The 26852-nt window shown below is 43.7% G+C and overlaps 1 protein-coding gene across 3 annotated transcripts in view; it reads left to right on the top strand.

The window, feature by feature from the left end:
- The first annotated feature begins 19068 nt into the window (after positions 1-19068).
- AFF3 (AF4/FMR2 family member 3) overlaps positions 19069-26852 on the top strand; it is a 332912-nt gene continuing 325128 nt past the window's right edge. For all 3 annotated transcript variants that reach the window (XM_033004937.2, XM_033004938.2, XM_033004940.2), the window contains exon 1: positions 19069-19262. In XM_033004937.2, coding sequence (XP_032860828.1) covers positions 19210-19262 — 53 coding nt within the window. In that variant the 5' untranslated portion in view covers positions 19069-19209. The remainder of the gene's footprint in view (positions 19263-26852) is intronic.

Below are 26852 nucleotides of genomic sequence, written 5' to 3' on the forward strand. Positions count from 1 at the left end.
TCCAGTAAAGTATTTGGTCTGGAAACCAGCTGAACTCATATGGTAATCTTACTGGTGATGCTGTAGGGGTGGTGCTCCTGGGGTACCATGCAAGGAATGGTCCCAGGGAGAGCTGCTGCCTTTTACTGCACGACTCAACATGTCTGGGAAAAGTGGGCAAGTTTTCAAGCTCTCTCAATATGCCCAAGACCTGTACCTACTTTTTCCAGTGATAGCCCATCTACATTAGAGGGAATGCCCTTTTTCTGCAAGTCTTCTGTTTGTTAAGCTTGGGGTCATCCTCATACCAATAACTCAGTTTGCCAGTTTGGGCCAGGCACTGAGACCTGGGCCAGCAAATGTCTCAGATACTGTGCTAGTAAGGCAATACTTTAAACTGAGGTTAAGACGGGCCTATGCTGTGACAGGAGAGGCCTCTCTAGGCCCGGTTCTGCTCATGTTATTGAACAAGCAAAGATGATGAAGGAGACCTGACCCATAATGCATCTTCAAAGGTGCTGAGAGACCTTTATATGATGTTGCTTTCACAGTGTTCCTTGGAGTTATTATTGGTTCCACCTACACTAATTCACTCTCATGGAGCCTGACCCAGAAAAGAACTAGTCCATGTTTCATCTGACATTATCCTCAAAATTAATAAAAACGGGTGAAAAATAGCTGAAGAGGTTATTTTCCAATGCCTACCTTCAATTGGAAAAGGAATTTCACTTTTTTTCTTTTAACTCTATCTGTCTAAGTTTTAATTCTCTTAACTGAAAAAAGTATAATACTCTAATTCTGGGTACAAAAATTGTAAAATGGAACAACCACATCCAGCAGTCTTTAGCTGGTCTAGATACAAAGGTCCTTGTTAAAATATCAGTAAGACAATTTTAAGGAACCAACAGAGGGACTGGGTCAAGTTAAGGTATTTTGGCATCCACGAAATAGAACAGTGCTCTGAAAGCTCAGAAAAGGCTGTTGATGCTTAACAACCAGCAAGATGTTGTGTAGGTGTGTTTGTGAAAGAGAGAAGCAAGCAAGAAAGTGCCCAAGGAAGTCTCGCTTGCCTGGAACTAGAAGCAGATTTAAAACCATGTGGTGCTGACAGACTCAGCAGGATCTCAGTAGTCTCAGCAGGATCTCAGTAGTCGTAATAAGCCTGGAAAAATACTTGCCATGCTTTCCAAGCCAAACTGACCTCTGTTATCTCCCAGGCCCTTCTTGTCTCCAGTTATGAGATCTAAGTTTTACGCCTTCACTTTGCTGTTAGGATGAAGACATGCTTTACTATACTGAAAATTCTCATCAGTGACTATAGCACACCTCTTTTCTCTGGCTGCATAGAGTGGTCACAACCTAGTTGCTGAACTATAATGGGTAGAGATAGATTATGTCTGCTGCTGGAATAACCAAGTCAGGATCAAAGCAACTTATTGATTTATTAACAGCATCTAATTAACCAGCAATCAGTGAACAATACTTTCGGGATCAATACCAGCAATACAACAGATAAACCACAGTGCTAGACTCTCTCACACAAGACATAGCATTTACATGACTTCAAGCACACTGGCAGCTGCTTTGAACCCAAATCTATTGCTACATCAAGGCCACACAGAACTGCTTTCCCAAATTATTTCCTTTTAGCTTGTACAGAATAATTAATATCTTGAAGTGTTAAGACTTTGTAGTAACTCTGTCCAGTATTATGAAGGTATATAGTTGCCTAGAATTGAAACCCTCGGGTTGAATTCAGGAATAGAATCAAAGCTTTTAACACCATGATCAACTCTCCCTACATTTCATCCTGACCCGCAATTCCTCTGCCCAGTTTCAGACCATTCAAAATGTAATGATGTGAGAAGCCAGCATGACTAAGGGTTGTCCTGTCACAGAAGCTGATATAGAAATATTTTTTACTATTTTTGTTTTTTCCTTGCAAGAGCAACCTTTCAAAGATACTGACCTATATAACTCTAAATCCAAGCTGCTTGCAGATGCTGTTTTTTTTGGGATGGTGGGGAATATTTTTGGTCTTGGGGGTAAGATTGCTCTGGAAGAGAATGACTTCTGCAGCAAGTGATATGGGGAAATTTTGAATGTGTATTCTTTCATGTTTTTCCCAACACCACCACATGGAATCGAATGACACATCTTCATTTCTCTCTGTATTGTCACAAAACATCTTTACCTTTCCTTTTCGCAGGCACTTTCTTCTAGTGATGATGAATGTCATACAAACAGACCAAGAATAATGAATCAGTTCTTAATTTCCTTCTAGCTGATCTTGGATTTGGCTGGTGGCTATAAGTGAAGTAAATGTACCAGAAAAATAAATGGTAGGTTTGGAAAATAAGGATCTGATTGTCATAGCCAAATAGTCATTATGAGTGTTAATCACCAACACTGAATTCCAGTGTATACTTAACTGCACACCTGTCTGACATCTGGAAAATTGAACTAATCCATTTTCTGAAAGGAACTCCAACTTGGAAATCACATTTGCGCTTGGCAGTGTTATGCCTACTATTGTTACAAATAGCCCTGAAGATGATTAGAATGGAAAAGAAATAAAGGCAATCTCCTTTGTTTTGTGGGCTGTGTATTTTGTGGGTTTGACAGCACTGGGAGGGAGTTATTTGCCTTGTTTTAGCCGTACATAGCTCAGACACAGCACCAAGAAGATTCCTGCACTGCTTGCCCCAGGCTCTGCGAACGGATAGTTACAGCATAGCTTTCAGGAAGTTGAAACGGCAGGAGATTTTTCAGGTTGAAATGGCCAACTTGTTAGTGGGGCTATTTCAGAATCATCAGGTGAGTTTGTCTATCTTGAACAAAAAGGGGAGAACTACATCTCATACTTTACCTAGAGCTCCTCAGGTCCCCTTGAGCCCACCAGCTCCCAGATCTAGGTTTTGCTGGCAAACCAGAAAACTAGTGTCCAAGACTCAATGTGCCGAAGATTAAATGAACACATTCATCTTAGTGTGAATTCATCTTACGTCAGCTACTTTTTATTTTTTATAGCTGCTAATTCTTCTTTCTCTAAATAAAACAGTATACCTTCTATCACTGGAAGTGGCAGTTATTATAACATAATGTATTTTCTTTCTTCAAAAAAATCTAGAGAGTCTTATGGGCCAATCTATTTCTTCCATGTCTTAGTTGTTTTGGCATAATAGCAGTAACTAAAAAAAAATATACATTACAAAAACTGAATCAGGCAACTGATTTTAATTTTGGATTTTTTAGTCCTCTCATAATGTGTGATTGAAAGTTTCTGAGGTGCTCAGTGTGGTTTATAAAACCCTGTCAAGCACTTGTAACTTTAGCAAAGAAAGACTTTTTAATACACAGTTTTTAATGTGAAATTACCATATTTTCAGTTAGCAAGAGAGGTCTTTTTCAGCAGCTAAAATTAACTGTTGAAAAACGTTGGAAATGTGCATGGTAATGAGTTCATTCCTGTCAAAATGAAATCATTAATATTAATTTTTACCCTCCTCTCAGTGACTCCTGCAGCATTTTTCAAGTTAGAAACGAAGTTAACAAATTTGCAAGAATGTTTCCTGCAATACAGGGTTAGCAGGTCTCCCACCACCAGCAAAAGAGTATTTTAAGTCTTGACTTCTCCTTTGAAAACTTCTTACTTCAGTGTTCAACTTTTCTTCTGGTTATTTACAGGAAGAACCATCAAAATTACTGTAAGCCTGTTTACTTCTAAAACACATAGTATGAACAGACCTTGAGGTTGCCATAAGATGGTCTTCCAAAAGCTTTTTGTTTTGTTTTGTTTTAACCAGCTAAGTAGAGCAATACATCTCAGTTTAGACTGTTCCCAAAGGACCTGCTTTCAGTGAAGTCAGTGGAAAAATTCCCATTGATTTCAGCATGGCTGGATCAAGTCCAAAGTTCAGACATTTCCAAGAGGTCTCCAAGTACAGTAAAAAAATAGGAGGATTTGAAGACTAGAAGAAAGATTCACTAGGAGATTTCAGTAGGTGTTTAATCTATGCTGATTTAATTACACTTAAGCATAAAACTAAATGTAAGCATGAAATTAAATGTCTATTTAAAAATTCTGTTTATTTTTTAAAAATCACACACTGTACTAGAGTTGAGCTTACCAAGCAGGCAGGTGACGTGGAGCCTCAGTGCAAATAGCTATTAACAGTAAATAGGTTTTGTTTCTGTGTTAAAAAGTATAATTTTAATTCCACAGTACATCATAGAACTTTTAAAATATGGCAATAACATTGATAAATTTTCGATCTAAAAATGTTCTAGTGTTTTTAAATGGATGTACCTTGTTGGCTTTTGTTTTAATTTGGGGGGAAGGGGAAATGATCAACTTTTATCCTCGTTTAATGCTAACTAAATATTCCTTCGCTACTGAAGTGACTTAATGACATGAGTATGTGCTCTTATCAAAGTCCCATTATTGTTCTGACAGTATCTCATTTGTATGCAAATCCACTTGCATGCAACTTATTCTTTGGCAAACTGTGCTAGCAAGCCAGCGAGCGTCGTTTTAATTATGTGCATGTCTCTGCGTAGTATATTTGTTACTGCATAGGAACATTATGCTGCTGTAACAACTACTGTACCTTATATCATGCTTATGAACGGTGGTGCAGATCATCCTGCAATTTTTATCGTGAGTGATAGACATGCTCTGTTAGTCGATATCACCCAAGGGTAATTGCAATACATAAGGTGTCCTTTTAAATAAGAGATTCATGGGGCCCTTTTTTGTGATTTCCCATCTTTTTCACAATGACGTCCACTGGCTATCTGTTCAATTGGTGCCTTATCTTCTCTTACTTTGCACATTCTTGCCCACTGAGATAAATTAATCTTGTGAGACACAAACCGACGGGGACACCCCCATGCACCTGTATGGTAGAGGACAAGCTTCTGCTTAGTAGATGTAGGTTAGTGTCAGAGGATGACTGCTGCCAGTAGATGTGCAGTGGGGGAGAGGAACGAGGTGTATATGTAGATACACCAAAAATAAGGGGACTCTGCAAGGTGATTTACAGGTCCCCTTTCTGACACCCCTGAGAAGGGCTTCCCAGGAGATGTGGCCCCTCGCCATGTTTCTGCAGTGTCCAGAGAGGGGGAGACAGTCCCTCTCCTCAAGGCCCTATAGGCGAATCCATCCTTCTCTGTGCTTCATCTGGCTGGCAAGATAAAGCTAGCTCTGCTTCGCATCGTAAAGCCAGCTCCATCACTTGTGATACAATCCATGCTAGGGGAACAGTCTACAGGGATGAATATTGTCAGAGTTGGAAAAATGGCTTCAGAACGGCACCATTTCAGAAAAAGAAAAGAAAAGGACTGCATCAACATCCCAGCCAGGAAAGTTTTATCATGAATCTTTGGAGGAAAAAGGTGAATCTATCAGGAGAAGGATAATGATGCAAAATCAGTCAGCAGAAATACAGAGGCATAGAGAAAGTGCAATGTCCTCCTCTGAATGTAGCCTCAGCTTATATGATTAAATATACGCAGATGTGACTCTATAGTGCATCTATGTGTGGTGCTGAGGTTTGATCTATTTAGTAAGACAGGGCTGGAGGAGCTGTCTAGGTCATTATCTCCAGTGCTCTGCAATTGCATGCAACCCTGTATATGTTTATGTACATCCCTGTGCATGGAAAGCATAAAATCTGCACACCTACAAAGCTACCTGCATCTAGAGAAACATTTTCTGGCAGCTGGGAAAGAGAGGCGCTAGTCAGACAAGACAACAAAACTTCTGCAGTTACTAATAAACCTGACAAACTGATTTATGGCTGTTTTTCTTGCTGTGATTTGTTGACAGATTGTTCTTTATGCAAAAATTACTAAGGTTTAAATCTGTATCATATGGCCTCTAATTCAACTGACAATATGTTACCAATTAAATTCCGCTTAAGCTATCATCAACTAGCAAACCACAGACTGTGTTAAAGAGAATGACAGTCAGATAGCCAGTAAAATAATTTGTGCCATGATTCTGAAGGCTGGCCTATAAAGGAGGGACATTAAATAACTATACAAAAGATAAAAAGAGCTTTTTTTTTTTTTTGTAGTGAAAATGAAACTGCTGCTGCTTTTGCATTTAATGCATCTCCTGTTGGAGAAATAGAGATGGGATTCCTGTCCTTGGTATCCCATACTGTTCTCAAGTGCAGGAGGAATGGCACAGCAGGATCAGCGGTTAGTGAGAAAAGTATTAATGAAACTTTACCACTTGCCCTTTCATTTGATCTTAAATTATTCTTTGGTTTGATTTTAGCCCTTGCTCTTCAGTATCCTTGTCTTCATTTGTAGGGAGAGGACACATTAACTATCAGGCAAAAGAGTTTATCCCACGGAAAAAAAAAAGAAGGTGATTCTAAATAAGTTTTACTTCCCCAAGTAATTTTCTTCTTCACTAAGGTGACAAAAGGGCCCAGAGCAGAGTGACATTGAATGTCATAAAGAAGAATACAGGTCCTCACTCCAAATGCTGACCTCGGCAGCATGCAGCATTGAGCAGGGCATGATGCCTTCCTTTCCAAATTCACACAGGCAACCTGACCGAGAAAGAACGCGTTTTAAATGTTGCCATGAGATAAAAACCGCTACACATCAAGGACTGTGAGAGCTAAAAAAACCCGTGTGCTTTTCTGAGCAGCCATTAGCTGAGTTTGTTCCAGAAGAGGTGATAACTTCCTCAGAGCTGGAGCTCTGCGGCGTGAAGTGGGCTGAGGTCGGCTTACGCGGTGGACGTGGGCCGATACGCTTTCTTGGCTTAAACACGGCAGTGCCAAAGCACGGGGTTTAAACGGTACGGTGGGAGCTTGTCTGTAAATGCTGCATTGTATGGAGCTTCCCGCTGTGAGTTTTATCTGTCTCCTTATCTCAGCTTTAATGTTGCGATTGTGTATTAAGTGTATGCGTGCTCCAGAGAATGAGTAGTAATCTTTGTTTAGAAAATAGAGCCTATCGCTATTAACCCAGGTGAATTGAAAATTTACTCCTTTTCCCACTATATCATCATCGCAGTCATTATTTACTTAAGAGCTTTTTAATGTTTTGCTGTCGGTACTGATGGCTGTGTTGTCCTAGGCAGGGACTAGGATTTGGGATCTCATTGTGAGGCATCTCTAATGAATGCTTGAACTCTCCTTCCTTTCTGTACAGTGCAATACAACATCATAAGCCAAAAAAACCCCACTGAGAAGCAACTAAAATCAAACCACTTTCAAAAATACAAACATCCCTCTTACCGAAGATTACAATGTAAATCAGGCATCTATTATTTCTGTGTCAGTACAATAATTTAAAAAGAATTTGCACATGATAAGAGGCATCCTCTAAGGATGACAAATTAGACATAATAAAACAGTTAGGAGAGAACATAAATAAGAAGGCATTTGGGGCAAATCCTCTTCTTCCTCTGCAGTCACGCAAATAAACAGTTTGGAGGGATATATGTCCCTGCTTACAACATGATAGCCAGTCCCAGAGAGGTTCTTAGAGATCCCAACAAGTCCCTTGTCCCAGCTCTCCTCCACAGAAAGGAAGGAGGGGAGCAGCAAAGTCTCCATTCCTCTCCTTGGGTCGTGACTTTGTGGTCACGAATGTGGAGAATGGTGCCTCCATCTTACACCTCTCCGTCATGGGATGGCACGCTGTGCTGGCTCTACGGGTGGCTGGAGCCGAAAGACCCAGGGTAGAACAGGACACCACTCCTGTCAGAAATCTAATATAATGGTTATGTATAAAACTAAATATATGTATCTGTAATGTCTCTATGCATATGTATGAGGTCTTCATCAGCTCTTGTCTGTACAAGAAGTGCAGGAACATCCTGGTGTAGCTCAGATGAACTCAGTTGGACTATTTCACATGTAGTCCTCCATGAACTAAGAGTCAGTCCCTGTGCTACTCAATATTAACTCCTTCATGCACCAGCTTTGCCAAGATGTAATGGCTTTGCCTGTTTTTTTCATCTTGCCTGGGCCTCTGAGTGTGGTGCTGGAGAATAAGGCAATCCTGCAACAGCAGGTGAAGCCCTTGACGACAGCTATGCTACAGTACATTTATCAGTGCTTTCTGCTGCTCTGCCATCTCATTCAGATTTTTTCCAGCTTAGTTTATAGCTTGCCCTGCAGACCATGTGGGAACGCAGATCACTTCTGCTGAAGAAGCTAGTCATGAGGGATGTCACACCAGGAACAAGGGTAGCTTTCTATTCTCCATTTGCTCTTCAAGAAACTAACACTGCAGTAGCCCTGTGAGCCTCAGGGCTCCGCAACCTGCCTGAGCAGATGAAAGAGAATGTTTTTTTGCAAGTTGGATTAATGGTGGTCAGTACTGCAATATAATTTGAATACTTGGGAATACAAGAATGCCATCATTCACTGTGATTAGAGAGAAGTGATATGAAACCACCAAAACTTCACAAATGTCTTGCTGTCTTAGACAGCAGCTTCTTTTCCCCCTTGCTTGATTTTTCAGATGAAGCTAGATTTTTTCAGAGGCTGGCTGATAGTGAATGAACATTTGAGTTAAACATAACGAACAGGAGGCTGCATGGTATTTTGTAAGATTTCCCTTCCAGCTCTACCAGCAAACAACAGAGATAACCGCTGCCTCACAAATGTCCATACTCTCTTTCTGGGCCTGGTCCAACTTGCACTCAGGCTAGTTGGGAAATTTCCACCGATTTTCATGGACTCTGGACTAGTCCCTTTAAAGAGAACAAAGCTAATTTTTATCAGAGATGGACAATTCCCTAGTGGCATCTAAGCTGCATGTGCACATAGGAAGGATATAGGGAAAACAGAATCTGCACCATCTAAAATGGTGGCATCATCTAGTCCCCAGATAGTATGTCTGATACATTTCTTAATTTATGCAGTGATTTAACATTACAGTGGGGCCAGCTCATTGAAGCAAATTTATATGCAGGAGCACTATTTTAATCTTAGACTTAAAATAATTTTAATTAATAATAGCTTCCTTTTCCAGTCTGTCAACATATCTCCACCTCTTAGCTTTTTAAGAATTAAAGTAAATACAGAAATAAAAATATTAAATTATTACCAGGCAACCAGAACAAAGAAAACATCACAATCCCCCAGTCTAGAGATGCAAAAAATGGCCTAGACTTTTCAGCTTCGTCCTGTCTACTCAATACAACTATACCTGATTCCATCTTATTTAAGGCTTGCTAATTTAACTAAATATTGAAATGAAATAATGAAAATTCTATAATAGACCATCTCATTCTTCATTCTTTCCGTCTCTCAGGTGCGAGGATTCTTTCTCAACCTTCAACTGCTAACAAATATCACCTTCATGACTTTGCCTGTGGCATTTATCCTGAAACTACTATAATTTTGCTGCTTCTTTGCTGGAGACTGCTGCTCTACATGGGTAGCTCTTCTGCAGCATGGTAGGACATTATCACAAAGCTCACTGCTGATGCTAATGGAGCTGGTCTAGCTGCTGACACAGAACATATGGCTTTACCAGGTTTCAGATCCAAAAAGGCTGACCCCACCTTTCGGGAGTAAGGAGTGTGGTGTTCTGGAGGACAGGGCTCAGCCACCTCCTTGCTGTAAAAGAGTGAAAGATGTACAGGCTATTTCACTCCCCTTGGCTTAGAAAGGAAAGTTAGCATGTCTATAATTGTCTCATCCAACTTAGAGAAAAAAAAACAAAAAAAAGTTTTGTTCAGAAACCACCATGATGGTTCCAATAGAATTAAAATTTCCCCAGCAGTGTGCCTTTTAGAAGTTTGAAGTTTTTTGATATTACTCGGATAAAGAAAATAAATGAGGATAAAACACACTTTTTTCTTTTTCTAAGGATGTACTCATTTAATGGTAATTAAATTAATTGAAAAGGGGCTACTAGAAGCATCCTGAATTACAGCTTAAATGAATTTAAAATTCCAGTTGCTTATGGCTTAAAAAAAAAAAAAAAAAGAGTCTTAAACCAAATGGTCTCAGTGGGGTGATGCATGGGCAAAACGTAAAATGACACATAATGAAATAAAGTAATTTTATTTGCAAACCTGTTCAAATGGCTGGTACAGAACATAACGATCAAGCAGAAGCAGTCTGGCATTTCTCTTGGTGTTCTTTTGCAGAATTATGTGACCAAAGAAAGAAAACATTAAGATGTTCTGATTTCACCCTATAGGACCGAGAAATACGCTTTGGTTAATGCTTACCATAATTCTATCTACTTGGCTCAGACAGTTATATTTTTATGAATCTTACGTTACTTTCTGTCACCCTCTAGGCAACAATATAGAGTTATTACAGTATAAAGGAAAATGCTTCCTGTTGAGTTTATACTTGAACAAGTCTTAACCAAGTGGAAGCTCTTAATAAAAGGGTAAATATACTAAGGAATAAACAGGTAGAGTGAATAAAAGGAATATGGGCTTTATGGATGCTCAGGTTGATGGCACAGACCAGCGAAACACAGAAAACTCCAAGGTAAAGCCGACGTGCTAAGCTACATCAGAAATCTGAGGAAGTTAGAATTTTGTTAAGTGAATTTAGTGCTCATTAAGGGATTTGCAGTGTCAGCATTATAAAGCAAAGTCCCCTCTCGCCCTCAGAATCGGAACAGCACAGTGCAGCAATATTAATTCTGCGGCCGTTCCCTTCTTGGCCTCTCCAACAAAATTATTACCCAGGGACCCAATTGTTCAGCACTGCTCGGCAAGTACCTCCTCACGAGGAATTGAGCTGAGATCACTGGCAGTTTTAATGTGGCACACAGATTGTAGCGCCCTGTGGCATGCCAGGCTTGAAACACAGACAGCTTCCACCTTTAGGTTAAAGGAAAATATTGTGAATTACGCTTGTTGCTTTCTTTAAATCAGACTGTGCTTTACGTCTCCCTGAAATACCCACACAAATTGTTTCCTTCTGCTTTACATCTCTCTCCCATCATATTTTCCCCTTGTTCTCAGCCCAGTTATTTTGACTAGAAGTTTATTTCGCACAGCATAGGAAATAGAGATCCACAAATACTAACTAGACATAGGAAAAAATATCAGTGTGTAGGTTTTCAAAGTAGTTATGTGGAGCACAGATCTAGTTGTATGGAAAACACTGATGAGGTTGAACAAACTGTACTTGCTCTCTCTGTTTGTGTATCTTTCTCTCCTAGCCAAAAGCCAGCTAGATATAGCTCTCATTTTACTGGAAACTCCTCATAATGAGTATACATATATATTGCAAACCCTTTTTCCCTATGGCCCCATGTGGCTTTTTAAGCCCAGATATTAAGCCTTCCTCAGCATTACCTTATCCTTTCGTCCAGACATCATTCAAAGGTACAGTTGACTTTCTAAATTACATCATATGTAAGTAGATTTATTTTTCCTTTTCTGCAGATATAGTTTAATTTCCTTTTTCCAATTTGCATGGGTGAACACTCATAAATTTTAAATATATTTAACCTCTTTTCAAAAGATCCTTTGAATTTCTCTAAGGTCCATGCCCTTTTACTTGGATACACAATCTTTTGTACATAAAAAACCCACTAAGACGTCCTGAAATATTACTTTAAACACCTTACTGCCTTTCCAAAAGGCCCTCTTTTTCTTTCACGAAACAAAAAATTCCCCTGAATGATGCTCCTGGTAGCTGTGAAATGAGGGCTTCAGCTGAGAGGAGTTTGCTGGGGCTTTGCTGAGCACACAGTTCATCGAGTATCAAAAGAGCTAGAGAAGGTCAGCTGGGCTGCCCTGGACCCAAGCAGCAGTTCTGCAAGCCCGGAGACCAACCAGCACACACAGCTGCTAGAAGAAGGCAGAGGAAACATTTCGACACAGTGGTGACAGGCTGACTTGCACCCATGGCAACTCCTTTGTCACCTCCTGAAGCATTAGCAATTGATGAAAGGATCTGACCCCAAACTTTTTTATTTAAGTGCCTGCTATTTCTGAATAGTCACCTTGTCACCCAGGCAGATCATTACCACCAGCATCTCTCGTTCCTCACCATTAGATGCCCCTTTTTAGGAGTAAACCCCCTGGGGAGTCCAGATCCACGCCTGCCAGATGATGATGCTGGACTATTTCCATGACAAACCCTTTCTGTGGGTCAAAGGATCTGCCTCCCTAGCTGAGCGTCTTTGCTTGGGTTTGGAGAAGAGGCTGGGGACTTACATTCAAGCCAAGTGATGGCTGCAACCTCCACCACCAGTGTGGGTGGCCTGCCTGGGACAGCAGGCAGGTGACAGCCTGTTTTGCACACCAGATGAGGTGACATGGGGGGACACAATGGGTGGTGATGGTCCCGCTCATGCACGTGTTGGCCATGCCCCTTGTCCCCACCCCATGTCCTGTGGCAGGTCCTGGATGCTGGTACCTAACCCCAGCTCACAGCAGTGCCAGACACCCCCAGAAAGCCCACACGAACCCCCGTGACTGTTCAGCGAGGACCACCTGCTTTTCCTCCTTGTTTTGGTTTGTAAATGTCATTATACCAAAACATATTTGTATATATGTATATATTACACATTATCATCACAACCGTTCCCAGATGCCGGGGCACTGGCTTTGCTCAGGGCTTGCCCTCCTGGCGCGGGCAGCAGCTCGAGGTGGGGAGCAGGCGCAGCGGCGAGCCCTGCCTGGGGGCTGCAGGCAGGCAGGGATTGTGCTCTGCACCACTGCCTTTGTCTCCGGCTTCCCTCTGCCTGCTCGGCAAAGGCAGCCAGGCAGCAAACTCGGTCACGCGCAGCATTTCTTCAGGGAGCCACTGCTCCAAGAGATGCTCTGAAAGGACGCAACCTCAAAAACTGGCGCAGTCACCAAGAATGATAATTACGGCATTTATTAAAGCCATTTACAAGGCAGGAACATAAGATAAAAGGAAATATGTTGTAGTTGCTTAACTGAATCTGACACTGCTCACAAATTCAGAAATCTTTGGAGGAAAGATGAAGGAGACGTTAAAAACCTTTCTATTTCGGGTCCAAGGGGCTTTGTGTGCCGTTGGCAGCAGTGGCCAGCTCGGGTCTCCATCCGCTGCTCCCTTGGCCACTTTGTGAGATGGCCCCTGACATCTGTTGGGAGGTGACTGGCAGGCATGGGCAATGAGGAGCTGTCACTGGGGACACTCTCTTCACTGCCCCCCCATGCCTCCCCGTGCCTGACCCCATCCTGCAGACCCCTCACTGGGCTCTGCTTTGGAGGATGCTGTGTACCTGCCATGCTCATTGCCAGCGGGTCGTGGCCTCCCCATCGCCGAGAAAGTCGCCATCCTGCAAAAGGGCTTTGTTCGACTTGGACCCCAGGGAAAGCCCACTCATACCATTGGGTTAAGTCCTTTTGTTTCCAGGTTAAAAACTTGACCTTCCCCTCCCCTGAGCCTGAAACGACCCTCATAGTGCTTCTGTTCAGCAATTACATTTTCTTTTTAAATCTTTCTTTAGGTCTCAGGTGACAAAAGGACTTCCATAATATAAATAGGTCTCAAAGCCTTTTGTGTGGGGAAAAAATTGTAGGAAAGAGAAAAGCAAGAGAAAAAAAAAAACCTATGTGTCTCTAATTGGCATAATTCCTTCAGCCCTGGCTCATAATTTAAGATGGATCAATTCTGCAGCTGACATGATAGATGTTGTCATCAATACTCGGAAGCAGCTATTTATATTTCTTCGTTCGGGGACACAGATACCCACCTACCTCCGTGGGGGTCCTATGTGTGAATCAAGAGCTATATGTGGCCAGTCGACTAAGACCTGACTTAGACTTCCAGCCATGCAACTTATTAAAATAATAAATATTTTCATTATCCAGAGAATCCATTATAGTTCTCTGATTTAGCTATTGTTAACTAATAACTTGGATTAATTACCAAGTTAAATCATTAAAAATTAAACCCATATATTTTCCTTCTTTAAAAGAGCGATAGTTTGCAACCATTTGCATATTATGCATGTTAAGTGGGAGGGCGATGAAATATGTTGTGTTAACTTAACTTTGACAGCATCTGCATCCATGCCATATTACGCTCTGGTCTTATCAAATCTCAGAAGCTACAGTGTATAAATAGACTGTGATGATATTTGCAGGAGAGAAATCATTCACAATATTTTTGGCATCTTCTGTAGTGACTAGAGAAGAACCACCTAACAAATATAGCCTATAATAATGCAATAAAGAGGTATGTAAGGGAATAGAATCGAGGAGCACTTACACGTGCTGAGTCAGAATTAAGGTTAGGCATATGTTAGCAATCAGACATAAACACAACTTTCATCCTAAGGAATTTCAAAGCAGATTGCAAGTTTAAATTAATAGGGAAACCCAATTCAGAGCTCATTTCGCTCTCTGCTGGAGCAACACCAGCCGTTGTGCTGGAACTTAGCATTGACTTAATGAAACATCAGGTTGAAGACATACAGATACAGAGGGAAAGTAAAGCTATTTAAAGAGTAAAATTATTTTCAAATGAACAATTTATTATGTTAAGAGTACTAAACTAGGGGCTGTTCAACTGCTCAAACTGCAAGTTACTGAGCTCAGTATGGGGAAAACAGTGAAACTGGATAGGCTGTGATATACAGGTGGCTAGACTAGATAATCCAGTGGGTTTGCCTTGCTGCAAACCATGAAGTTATGAAAAACCCCTACATTTAAAACTCTTTGCACTTAAGCCTGTAAGTATCTAATTATAGTGGAACGCTGTGTTTAAATTAAAATAGCAAACCTATTATAAAGTATACTCAATAGACTACTTTAGAGACCCCTGGACAAACAAAACACATCCTAAAGCACCGAGGGACTGATTCTGCAACACCAGCTCTAATTTAGTATCCCTTGTCCCTGTGGAGCCAATGCCCAGCTGAAGGAGGTACTACTCAGTATGGTGATGAGTTGCTGAAGCAAGACTAAATAACGCTTCATGGCTTTTTCATCCTTTGGAAGAGATTTGTGTCTGGGCTTTGTGTAAACGCTCACTGAGGAACCATGTATGTCCTGTGCCAGCCTATATGAGAGCTCTGAGCAGTTGCTGGAGCTGCCCTGGGAGGACTGCCTTGCAATGACTGCTAGAAGCACATCGCACACCAAAAAACGTGTGACTGTGCTTGGTAGCCCTCCCTGTGAGCAGTGTAGCAGTCTGCCCACCGAAGGAATCCCTGGTGGGTTAGGCTGTTCAGACAAGAGCAGGCATGGATTTACTGGAGAGAAGTGGCAAGTTGGAGCAGACTCCATTTTGTCCCTGGAACAGCAAGGTGTGACACGCACAGTCTAATACTGAACCACACTGTGTACACACAATACACTGTGTGGCTGCCCCAGCAACTGCCGAAATCCACAGGCAAAGAAGCAGGGTCTGACTGTGTCCCGTCACCTCTACATTGGTGTGTCAAAAATGGGGTAAGATAATCACATTCTTGAGATACACTGTACTGATGCTAAGGAATTTCCTACCCTGGTCACCTACAGATCTCCTTTCCCGTTCTTTGAAAGCATTCAGATAAGGTCTTATGAATTTTCTGGGAATTAATTTCTTGGCGGGTACATGTTTTAAAGGTAGGTTATACCAAAGACATACTATGGCAATATTTTTCATAGAGGAAGTTGACTAAGAATGTTGTATTTCTCACCTCCTCCTTATTTTATGTTGCATTAAAATTATCTTTACTCTTCCTCAGGCAGTTGCTATGCCACACTCAAGACAGGGAGTCTAAGAAGTGGGAAATGTCAGTTTTTAGGATGATGTTAGGCTTTCTTGTTACATGCATTCTTTATGTAATGGATTTGAATTACATATTGTTCCTAGGCCTTCAGCTCTTCTCAGAAAGTCTGCTTGACTGGGCACAGTTGCTTGCTTATTCTTAATGAAGAGTTGTTAACAGAGGAAAGAGCACAATGAGGGGGCAAGTGATGTCTACATGAATCATTAAAAATATATATACAATGAGCAGGATTAGATAGCACATGGCATATTGTTATTTATATAACGCCATGCATTCCTAAAGAGGCAGGCTTCACTCCCTACAGGAGCTGCAAATATGTTGACAAGTCACACGGCAAGGGATGACAGGGGGGAACTGGTGGCTGCAGGGAAGCCGTGGGTTGCAACAGGCAGGATGGAAGGAGTTCCTTCAGGCATGGGCCTTAACTCCTTTGTAATAGTCTGCGTTAATTTACTGTACGTTACGGTTATGATCATACCACGCTTGCTGATAGATGGGACAATTTTAAGCAAGGAAGCAGCGGGAGATCTTACTGTTCGATGGCTGGCAAGCGGGAAGGATTTGAGAGGGTGAGACTGCAGAGCACGGAAGGTGCTCAGGCCACAGGGCCCGATGACGGTGTCACGCCGGGGAGTTAGCAGAGGAGCACAGCAACACCACAAGGCTGCCTGGCTGGGCACATCGCAGAGGAAACAAAATTAGGGGTGGAAGGTTAACCTTCAGGTGAGGTCTCACATACGAGGAGTTTCAAAAATGCCGTCAAGGCCGGAGGGAAAAAGGGGAAACATCCAGCACTTGGCAGCTAACCAAAGCAGTTGAGATTTTCAATTGACATTAATTTCAATGCAATTAGTCTTGATGTTCGCTGCTCTGCATGAGAAGAGAATCATGGCCATGATAGGAAAGCAAAGAACACCACAATAATAATATGCATGCAAGAAATTTAAAAAAAAAAAAATCTCATGTGTTAAGACATATTAAAAACATAAAACATACTGCCTATGTTGCTATCATTATATATTACTGTTTGAAATTTAATTCACTCAGTGCCGTTCGTGCTGTTTGTTTACTTTTTCTATTGATCTCCGTTTGGATGATGAATTTAGCCTACAGAATTTCACTTCCAAGTTGCCACATGTTTGTGAGCTGCCACTTTTGAGCATTGTAGCCCACCTCACACTTCACAGAATGACCTATGGTCAGCTTCAGTGCCGATGTAAAGGGGGTCTGCCTCTAGTGATTTTAGTTCATAAAGACAGCCTAAGCCTTCCCTGCCGTACGTACCATTTCGAGGGTGATTTAAGCACTTCTGCAAATACCCGAGTGAGCTGGGACTCACGGAAAGAATCAGGGCCATACTGCAATGTGGGTTGCAAAATATTCCTTAAAATAAGAAGCGTGAGGCAGCACAGGCCGTGACTTAAAAGGTCAGCGTAAATATGCTGCCCTTCACTCCACACATAAGTAATGTATTTGTTGAGAATGTTACCTGCTTTGCAGGCTCAACCTTCAGCCATGCTAAAGTTTACCCCAGCTTTCAGAAAAGGCTCTTTTCAGGTGGTTTTACGTGTCCATTAATACTGGACCAAGCCTGGCATCTGAACTGGCCTGATTTTTTTTTTTTTTTTTTTTTTTTTTTTTCATTTTCATCTTCATTCACTCTGGTTAGACAGAGGTTGCCACAAGCCTTCCCGACCCGGGACACGTCCTTCTCCACCCCGCTGGGGAAGGTGAGGAGGCAGACCTGGCAGGAGCCGGCTCCCGGGGGTCCCTCCAGGCTGAAGATGTGCCACATCCACAGGGTCGGGGGACTTCTGGCAGTAGGAGGCAGCACCACCTTGGCTGTGCGAGGGAACAGAAGCCCCTCTGGAGCGGCTCAGGATTTTCAGATGACTGGCAGACTGCTGCCTACAAACGCACAGATTTTCAAACCTTTCCCTTGGAGTGCGCCTATGCCGCAGCCAGAGGTGCGGCCGCAGCTTGCGCAGGGTGACCAACCCTAAACGAAAGCAAACTAACTCAGGAATGAATAACCTACAGCCACAAAACTGGTCCAGAAGCCGGCATAAATATTTGAACTCGTGCACTACTCTGGGCTGCCAGGGCTATGCGCACGACAGGGTGCCGCTCGCCAGCTGCAAACTGGGCTGGGTTGGTCACCCAGAGCAGGGACCTCCCAGGGTGGGATGGCCCTGTGGATATTTGTGTTGGCACCGCCACGCGAATACAGCCCCCCCTCTTTTCATCAAGGATTTCACACATTTCTTCTCCTGTCTGCGATGACATGGCACTTCTCTGGCAGCTACTCACCGCTTAGCTGAAAAGCCCAATATTCTGGAAAGTATTTAATGTGTGTTAACCTCTCTTAATGTGATTCAGCAGCTACAAATCAGGAGAGCCTGCCTCCCCTGGCCAGCCAGATATCACAGCCAGTGCTTTACCCAGGCTGGACAGTGTGAGGGGTCTTACTCTATTTGGGTGGCAAGCACGGGTGATCGGTACTTTTATTTCCACCCCCTCCTTGGCACCAGGGATCTTTGATCTGCTGTGCAGGTCTAGGTAGATCTCTGTGTAGATGGAGCCTGTAGGAGCGGTGATTTGCACAGGTGCAGCTTCTTACACATCCAAGGCGGAATCTGTGTGAAACTGCACTGACCCAACGCCAGCCCCCCGAAATGCTGAGAAGCAGCCAGCCGGGGGGGGGGGGGGGGGGGGGGTAGGGGGAAGAGGCCCACGCAGGCACCCCGGGACCGGGGCCACGGCCTGTCCCACAATAAACCTGTCCCAATTTATCCTGTTTCTCCGCCAAGCATCTTGTTTTTCGCGACGCGTGAGTCGCTGGCCAGCCGGCGCGCCGAGGGCCCACCCGAGAGCACCCGGCCGACCCACGCCCCACGGGGCCGGGGGGCAGGGAGCACGAGTGGAGGAGGAGGAGGAGGAGGAGGAGGAGGAAAAGGGAGGGGGGGGAGTGTGTGAAGGGGAGGGAATCCAACCCAACTTCGGCCGGGCAAACCTCTCGGGTTGCAAGTTCCCACCAACTCCCCCCCTGAGCGGCGGGTTGTGCCCGCCCCCCCCATCTCCGCCCCAGCGCTGCGCGGGCGCGGGCGCCGCCTCGGCCGCGCTGCCGCCGCGCAGGGGGGCGGGAGGAGGCGCGGGGGAGCGGGGCGGGAGCGGAGCGCGGCGGCCGAGCCGAGCCGAGCCGAGCCGAGCCGAGCCGAGCCGCTTGCAAACGAGCGGCGGCACTGGGGGGGTGTGTGTGGGGGGGGCTGTGTGTTTTAGGGGGGGGATTTGCGCTTTTTTTTTTTTTTTTTTTTTTTTTTTTTTTTTTTGGTAGGTGGTGGTGTAGGAGGAGGGGGGGTTGCGGGGGTGGATAGTCGTGTCCGCCCCGCCCGCTCGTGTGCGGACAAGGCGGGGGGGTTCCGGGGGTGCTCCGCGCCCTCGCCCTGCCCGCGGTGCAGTTAAGATGCGCCCCGGACGCCGTGTGGCTGCAGCGCGGCGGCGCTGACATCGCTCACCATGGACAGCTTCGACTTAGCTCTCCTTCAGGAGTGGGACCTGGACTCTCTGTGGTGAGTGGTGGTGCCTCTGCCTCCCCCCACCCCCGCCCCGGGCGCGGGGAGCGGCAACCGGAGGGGCAGGATCTGCCGGGGAGGGTGTGTGTGTGTGTGGGGGGGGATGCTGTAACGGCGGGTGTGCGATAACTGGGGGATGTGCGATAATTTAGGGGAGGTGTGAACTTACCTGGAGGGGCGTAATAAATTGGGGGTGCAGTAATAGTGGGTGTGCAATAAGGGGTGGGGGGGTGGGGGGTGCGGCGGGTCCATTAGCAAGAGAGGGTGCAGCACCCCGGGAGGTGTCTCCCCTGCCACTTGCTCCCCCAGCGTTGCTTGCCTGGGAGGGGCAGGTGGAAGGGTGCTCCCCCCTCCCTTGGCTGCCAGGGTGGGTCCGAGAGGTGAATGTGGTGTTTGTCTGGAGGGGCCTCCTGCACTCACGGCCACCCCCCCCCCCCCCCCCGAATAATCCCCTGTGCTCACCCGCCACTGCCGCCCCGGGCTACACTCCCGTAGCTCATCCCCATCCGTCCTGCACGCCCCTTTCACACACACCTCCTTCGCCGCGCAACTCCCCCCCCGGGCCGCCTTTATTGCCTCACACCCCCCTCGAAGCTCCTCTCCACTGCTCTCTCCTGCTCATTCACCCCCCTGCCCACCCCCCGCATGCCCTTGACCTCCCCCTGCGCACCCCCGTCCCTGCCCGCCCCGGCGGCGGCTACAGGGCTGCCAAGGAGGAGGGGAAACAATTTCTAGAAATGTCATTAGCGGCTGGAGGTGGGAAGCACTGCCTTGTCCTCCCCCTCCCCCCCCCATAAGCCACTGCCTCTGCCAAGTCCCGGAGTTTGCTGCGGGAGGCAGCCGCTCCCCGCCGGCCCCCTTCGGCCCGGCCCTGGCGGGGGCTGCTGGGGTGCGTGGAGGGGCTGCTGGGGTGCGTGGAGGGGCTGCTGGGGTGCGTGGAGGGGCTGCTGGGGTGCGTGGCGGGGCCGCGCTCCGTGGCGGTCACCACCGGGACCACCCGGTGCGCGGGGAGGCGGCCCCGGGCGGCCCCGGGACCCCCGGTGCGACGCCGCGGTGGGACCAGGTGGGAGCCGGTGGTGGGACGCGATCCCGGCGGACACATCCCACCCCCACCCCCCCAACACACACATACACCCCCCCACGGCCTGGGTGGGGCCCCCCACGCGTGGGGTGGGCTCTACCGAGGGTGCGGCGCTGCTATCAACTGGGGCAGCCACCTCAGTTTGTGCCCGGCTCGGGAGTTTGGGGAACTGAAATTTACTTTTGCCTGAAACCAATTAACGGGAGGCGGGTTTTCTTGTTTTGTGTTTTTGTTGTTGTTGTTGTTTGGTTGTTTGTTTTGTTTTGCTTTTTTTTGTTTGTTTGTTTGTTTGTTTTTTGTTTTTTTTTCTTAACACGTTAGGTGATCTATAGGTTCTGTCAGTAGGGTGCGCGTTTGGCAGCGCTGGCTTATCTCCTCGGTGGCAGGTGTAACAAAATCAGACCAGCAAGTCCCATTAGTTGAGCTGCTTCTTAGAAAGACCTTAGGATGATGAGAACAGCTTGCACCACATAATGCGGGTGCTTATAAATGCATACATTGATAGCATCCAGCCCAATAAAACTTTTATATTGCAATGGGAACTTTAAAGAGCACATATAATACAAAATTAGTTACTACCCCATAAAAGTTTTTAATTACAGTGTTTCTGCCTGTGACACAAGTTAAGGTTATGTTCTCATTTCAATTATAAATACCAATATTCAGTTTATATCCAAACCATAACATTTATCTCTGGCCTGATCTTAAGTTTTCAGTCCACACACATGGCTTTACAAACAAATTACTAGTTTTTTTCTATTAAACAAGAATGGGAGAAGTAATACTTTCACACATTTGAGTGCTTTCCCCTTTCTCCTTGAATGAAGACAAACTTTGGGGGAATTTTCTTTTTCCAGCAAAGGGCTGATGTTCATTAGTCCATTCTGCAAGCTGCCTATTGGAGTTAATATTGAATTTGAAAAGCTAACAACGTAACTCTGGAAAGCTAGGGCTTTAGGCTGTGTCTGGCAATTACTTCTTTTCATAACCTTTTTAGCATGCTTTTCGACTGTTGTGGAGCCACTTCCAAATGACCGTGGTTAGCATAAGGCTGCTGCACGGGTCCAAAGAGACATCAACCATTTTACAGCTAAATTACCTGCTTAGAAATGTCTGCATTTGCGTTGCAAGCGATCTTGTGGTTTCACAGATCTTCTTGTTTGTTTTCCTATACTTGTTGAAGTTTCGAAGATAGATTCCATGGAAGGGCTTCAAATAATGCATTCAAAGCCATTGCATAGTGGCAGGCCTGCGTTCGTTGCGAAGCTCTCACCCCTGCGTAGGGGCTGAACCCACAAATGTCTGGAGCAGTGCCTTAGTGAGGGGATCACCCTTGATTTAAGCGGAGCTCAGCGGGGGAGCAGGGGGTTTGCAGGTGTTTGCTGCTGCATGTTTGCATCCTTTTGGGGCAGTAGGTTTCGCTGACTGGCTTTGGCTTGCAGCATCTGAGCTCATGGGCTGGAAGTTTATTGTCGAGCAGCTGTTTTGGCAAATGGTTCAAAGAAGTAATTTTGAAAAGGCGTACGAGCAGCATTTAATAATAATAATAAAACCTTACTTTTACTTAGTGAAAGCTTCCAAAGTCTGATTGTGAAGGCCGGCAGTGCCTCGGTGCTGTGGCAAAGGGCCCCGGGTGGGCGTCCCGTGGCGGGCAGGGTGCGCGCCTCCCGCCGTCCTGCCCACTCGCCAATGGGCAGGTTATGGGCACCCTCAAGAAACCTAATTTGGATACAGCACTAAACTGACCAAAACAAAGCTGGTACGTTAATCTTAAGCTCCGAAGTCTTGTCAGGATGATTTCAAAGCAGTGCAGTTGTTGCCAAAAAGGGAAATAAAATATACCACATAGATAGGAAGTACTTCATGGCAAAAAGTAATACTTAGAGAGACTTAATTTTCTCTGCAGCGAGAATGAATGTTGTCCTTTATTCTTTTGAATGTAGTCATAATGGCAATTTGTGCACTTAATTTATGACTGAAAATCCACTTCTTACAGTATTTGGTGAATGTTTTGCTTAAAGGTGCAGTAATTAAATATTAATGTGCTGTTCTAAAGTGCCTTTTTTTTTTTTTTTTTTGGTGTATTCTTAGAAAATCAAAAGGTGTTTCCAGATGAACAGCAGCATGCTAATCAATTCTCATTGATTGTTACTTTTAAACTGTTAATGAATTTGCTCTCCAATTAATATGTGCTATGTCTTTTACTTTGCTGTAGCATAGAAAATGTAATCATATATCATGTCAGGGCAGTGAGACAGTATTTAACTACTAAACTGCAACGGGAGAATATTGTAAGCTGTTTTCTACTAAACAGTAGTTTTTCCAGGTTGTATTGATGCCAGTAACACTTCTGCTTCCCAGAAAACTACTATAATTCAAATAGTGAAAGCTGAGTACAAACGCAAATAGAATTTTTAAGAAAACATACCAATCTATGGCACAAACAAAACTCGTGCCCTTTTGGTAAGCTTTTTCTCGAACATTTTGGCATTATCAGCTCAACTTAACTCAAGGTGTTACCACTGACTAGCACAGTTATCCCAAACACATGGCACTAATGACTTTGAACCACAGCCCCATCACTCATTTTCCTTTCCCCATGCATTTATTTATGTGCTGTATGTGTAGTTTTACTTGTCCAGACTCAAGGATGTGGATTCTCCAGTGACTCATAACTTTGTATTTGTTTACACCAGATAAAAAGAGATGGAAAATCTCAGTTAGAGGTGTTTTATGTGCCTCTCGTACAGCAGAAAACATGCTATACATGACAGAAAGCAGCAAATGAGCAGACCAAAGGACTTAACTGGAGTGCCAGGACTAGTTCTGCATTATAGGCGTTTGTGTTGTTGTTTGCCTTATTTAACAAATCTAGATCAAAATTCAGCCAGGTCCTTAACTCTGTGCTTAGGTTGAGGTGATAGCCCTGGTGAAGACCACTTAGTAAAGGCTCTTCTCACATGCTTGTCTGAGATACATGCGTAGGCTGAGTTTTTCCCCCTTCATTAAAAACAATTAGTAGAAGCACTTACTGTGTTGTACCAAACAAGAAAATAATTTTGAGTGTAAGATGTTTGTTAGTCACAAACAAAACAGTGTTTGTTTAGGTAAAAGAAGCCAAGTATGTAATTGGTTTACTTGGTACTTATCTGATACTTCTGGATATTTTGAGTTAGCATCAGTTTTGAGGAGGTTGGATAGTCATGTAAAAAATGTATAGCTGTATAGCTTCCAAGCTGAGCTCAATATCAAATGCCACAGAGAAAGGTAGCCCAGTGTGTTTTACAGTCCCTGTATTGAATTATTAGTTCATTTGCTATCTTTGGGTCTGTTCCTGCTTCATTTGAAGTCAATGAGAGTTTTGTTTGGAAGTTGCTATTAACAAAGGTGACCAGACATCCAGCAGTCTTATAAATGAACCTTTTGTAACTTCTTGATCCCAGGTTGTCTAGCTTTTAGTCACTATGTTTTATATGTGTGCAAGTCAAGATTTTTTTCTCATGTTGCACAGTGTTTACTGGAGACAATTTTAGAAAGCTAATTCTACAAATGCTTCTTCAGTCAAAATAGAATATCAGGATGTTTATTTTCAGATAACAGTAAGCAGCTACTCTGGGAGGGAGAGGGGTTGCTCCAACCATTCTCTCAGTAGGGTAAGAGGCTGGACCAGCTTACTCTTTTTACAGACAATACACAGCAGTAATACCTTCTTCTCACAAAAAATTAAGTTAGTGTCTTCTTTTATCTCCCATCTCCTTTACAACTCTGCTCCAGCCTGTGTGTTGGACTTTGTCCCTTACTTCTTCCCTTTTAGCTCTTGGCCTCTTTCTACCAGTAATGCTTGAAATACTATTTGGCTTTCTTATTTCTATCTTTGTGGTGTTTCCCATTCTGCCTTCCTCCTAGTGTCAACGCAGTTACCACCTTCCCCTCATTGAGATGCCATCTAAAAATTTGCTCTTTCTGTGATGATTGTAAGTTGTGAGCGAACAATAACACAAGTAATAACTATAGATTGTTCCCTACTCCTGCTTTCACAGCATGTTCTCTCTTCCTGATGCCTGTTTTTTAGGCTGGAAGCCCTTTGGGTCAGGAATTACTTTTATTGTTTGAGGTTTTTTTTCTTACAGCACTGAACAAATTGTATGTGCTAAACATTATAAATAATAAGAATAGCAAGCTTTTCATGGTCATAATACTTTATAAACATTAGCTGAATAATAATATTTTAAAAATACATCTATCGTGCCACGTGAGTGCTCATTTGCTGCATGTAGTGTACTACATCCTCCTCATTTGGTGTAAGTCTCCAAGTCCACAGGCCTCTCAGATGAGGATTTGGCCTGTGACCTCTGATTTGCAGTACTTAGTCACTTTTTTTTTTTTTTTTTAAGAATAATTATTTTTTTAAACTTCTGCTTTGTTTTTGTCTGATAAATGAAATTTTGATACACCACTAGGACAGTGCATGTGTTTACATCTCTCTCCATGGGGACTGTTTGAGCACCCATGCCCAGTTGTGGGATTCAAAAGGAGAAGAGCCCTTTGGGCTTTCCTCCTAACACTGAGACTTGTACATTTGTGCTCCTCTGGGGATATTTTTCCATCAGAAGTTGAGGCAGAAACTGTACTAGATTATTGGAGAAGGATTTGGAAGTGAGCATGAGGTGCATGCAACATTTCCCACTTGATGGGAATATTTCTAGGAAAATATCAGGTTTCTTAAAACTCGTGGAAGAGAAATATGGACCATTAAGCAAAAAAAACTAAGACATGGGAGAAGTATTGGCTGTGGGAACATCTTGTCATCCATATATTAGCAATAACATCATACTCAACTCCACAACACTGTCATTAGAGAAAGCAACTGTTTAATTGCAAGGTTTTTAACCTCATACAACAAATTAATCCATTTGCATCATATTTATGACTAGGAAACAACAAAGCATGGATAAAAAGAGTTCCAGCAATTATTCACAGCGTATGTTCGGAGATACCTTAAAGTCAGGTTACAACTTTATTAACAATAGGAGTAATAAAGTAAAACCAACAGAAATGAAGAAAAGCTGGTATTACATGGAGTTCGAAAACAGGGAGGTTAAACAGACTGATCAAGTTGTAACTTTGAAGCAACATCCTCACAGAATGAGATATCATAGAGATGGTATTTTCTAGGAAACCCACGTAAAGTTTCTTTGTATATGGGCTGGCTAGCTGTAAGGCTAATTCCAGTGGAAAACCGCAAGTTCTTTGTGAAAAACTGAAAGTAGGAAAAGGGAAAGCTGTAACCAAGCTTCCTTGGTTTTGAGCAAAACTATCTCTTCATAAACCCTGTCCCGCTGGGAAATGGGAATGACCATTTCAGTGCTGCAGCGAGGGGCTGGATTTGCTGGCTGGCTGCTCCTGGGGAGCCCACCGGTCCCCGCTCTGGCCGAGCCCACTGTGTTCACATCATTTCCAGTGCGGCTGCTTGCTGGTCTTCTGTCTCTTAAAATCAATGTTAAGACACCGGTTATGCTTGCTGGTGCTGCCCAAGGCCCCAGGAGAGCAAAAATGGACACTTGTAGTTTAATACTCAGGTAATAATCTGTACAATTTCTGAATCATTTGTGGGTAGCTACAAATTTATGTTTAGGAGAAGGAGTGAATGAACTGTAGCAACAGTTAAATGAACATGATGGCAGTTATTAATATTCTGTGCTAAACATTTTTTATGTCTTTTCAAAGGTAAAAATGCATAACTTGTGTTCCCTTCTTAGAGCTTGATATCTCAGCTTTCCTAATACTTTAAGCAAACAAAAAGTAGTGTTAGTGACTTAAGTTGACTGTGTTTTATCCTCTTAGGAAGATTTTAACCTGCATGAATGTACCAAGGACCTGGATACGGATGTATCTTGGGACATATGACAGTAGGAATGCAATTTAATCTTATCCTCAGAGATCCTTTATGTATTTTTTTAAAAATAAATTAGTTCCAATGCAGTAGTGGTGGTCTCAACAGTCAGGAAACACTTAAAATTATGCAGAAGGGACCAGAAATCTTCACTAAGAAGCTTTCTGTTGCTATGTTTTCTCAACAAAGATGATCCACAACTGTAAGTACTTAAAACTAAAAACAAGAGGGTTATATCTGACAAAGCTGCACAACTTCTTAATGCAACCCAGTCTTTCCGTGTGGTTGTTTTCACATGTTTTGGACCAAAGAAAGAGTCCTTTGTGGCTCAGCCTGATTTGACTGGATGGCAGGAGTGGACAAATAGAGGATGAAGGTGGTGTCTTCTTACAATGAGTATGTTTTGATTGCTTTGAGCTGTGATCACTTCTTACTGTGTGTATCAGTTTTGAAATCCGTTAGGGAGAAACTGGTGGCCTTCCTAGTCCGTGCATCACGATGATGGTGCAGTCTAGATGCCAGGGTATTATGATGACCTGTGATGGTATGAAAAATGCAAATATGACAGACCAGATCGATCAGGAGGAAAAAGCATTGGTGAAGTATGCATTTG

This window comes from Tyto alba, unplaced genomic scaffold (genome assembly GCF_018691265.1).
Source record: "Tyto alba isolate M040663 unplaced genomic scaffold, T.alba_DEE_v4.0 Super-Scaffold_45, whole genome shotgun sequence".
Lineage (NCBI taxonomy): Eukaryota > Metazoa > Chordata > Aves > Strigiformes > Tytonidae > Tyto > Tyto alba.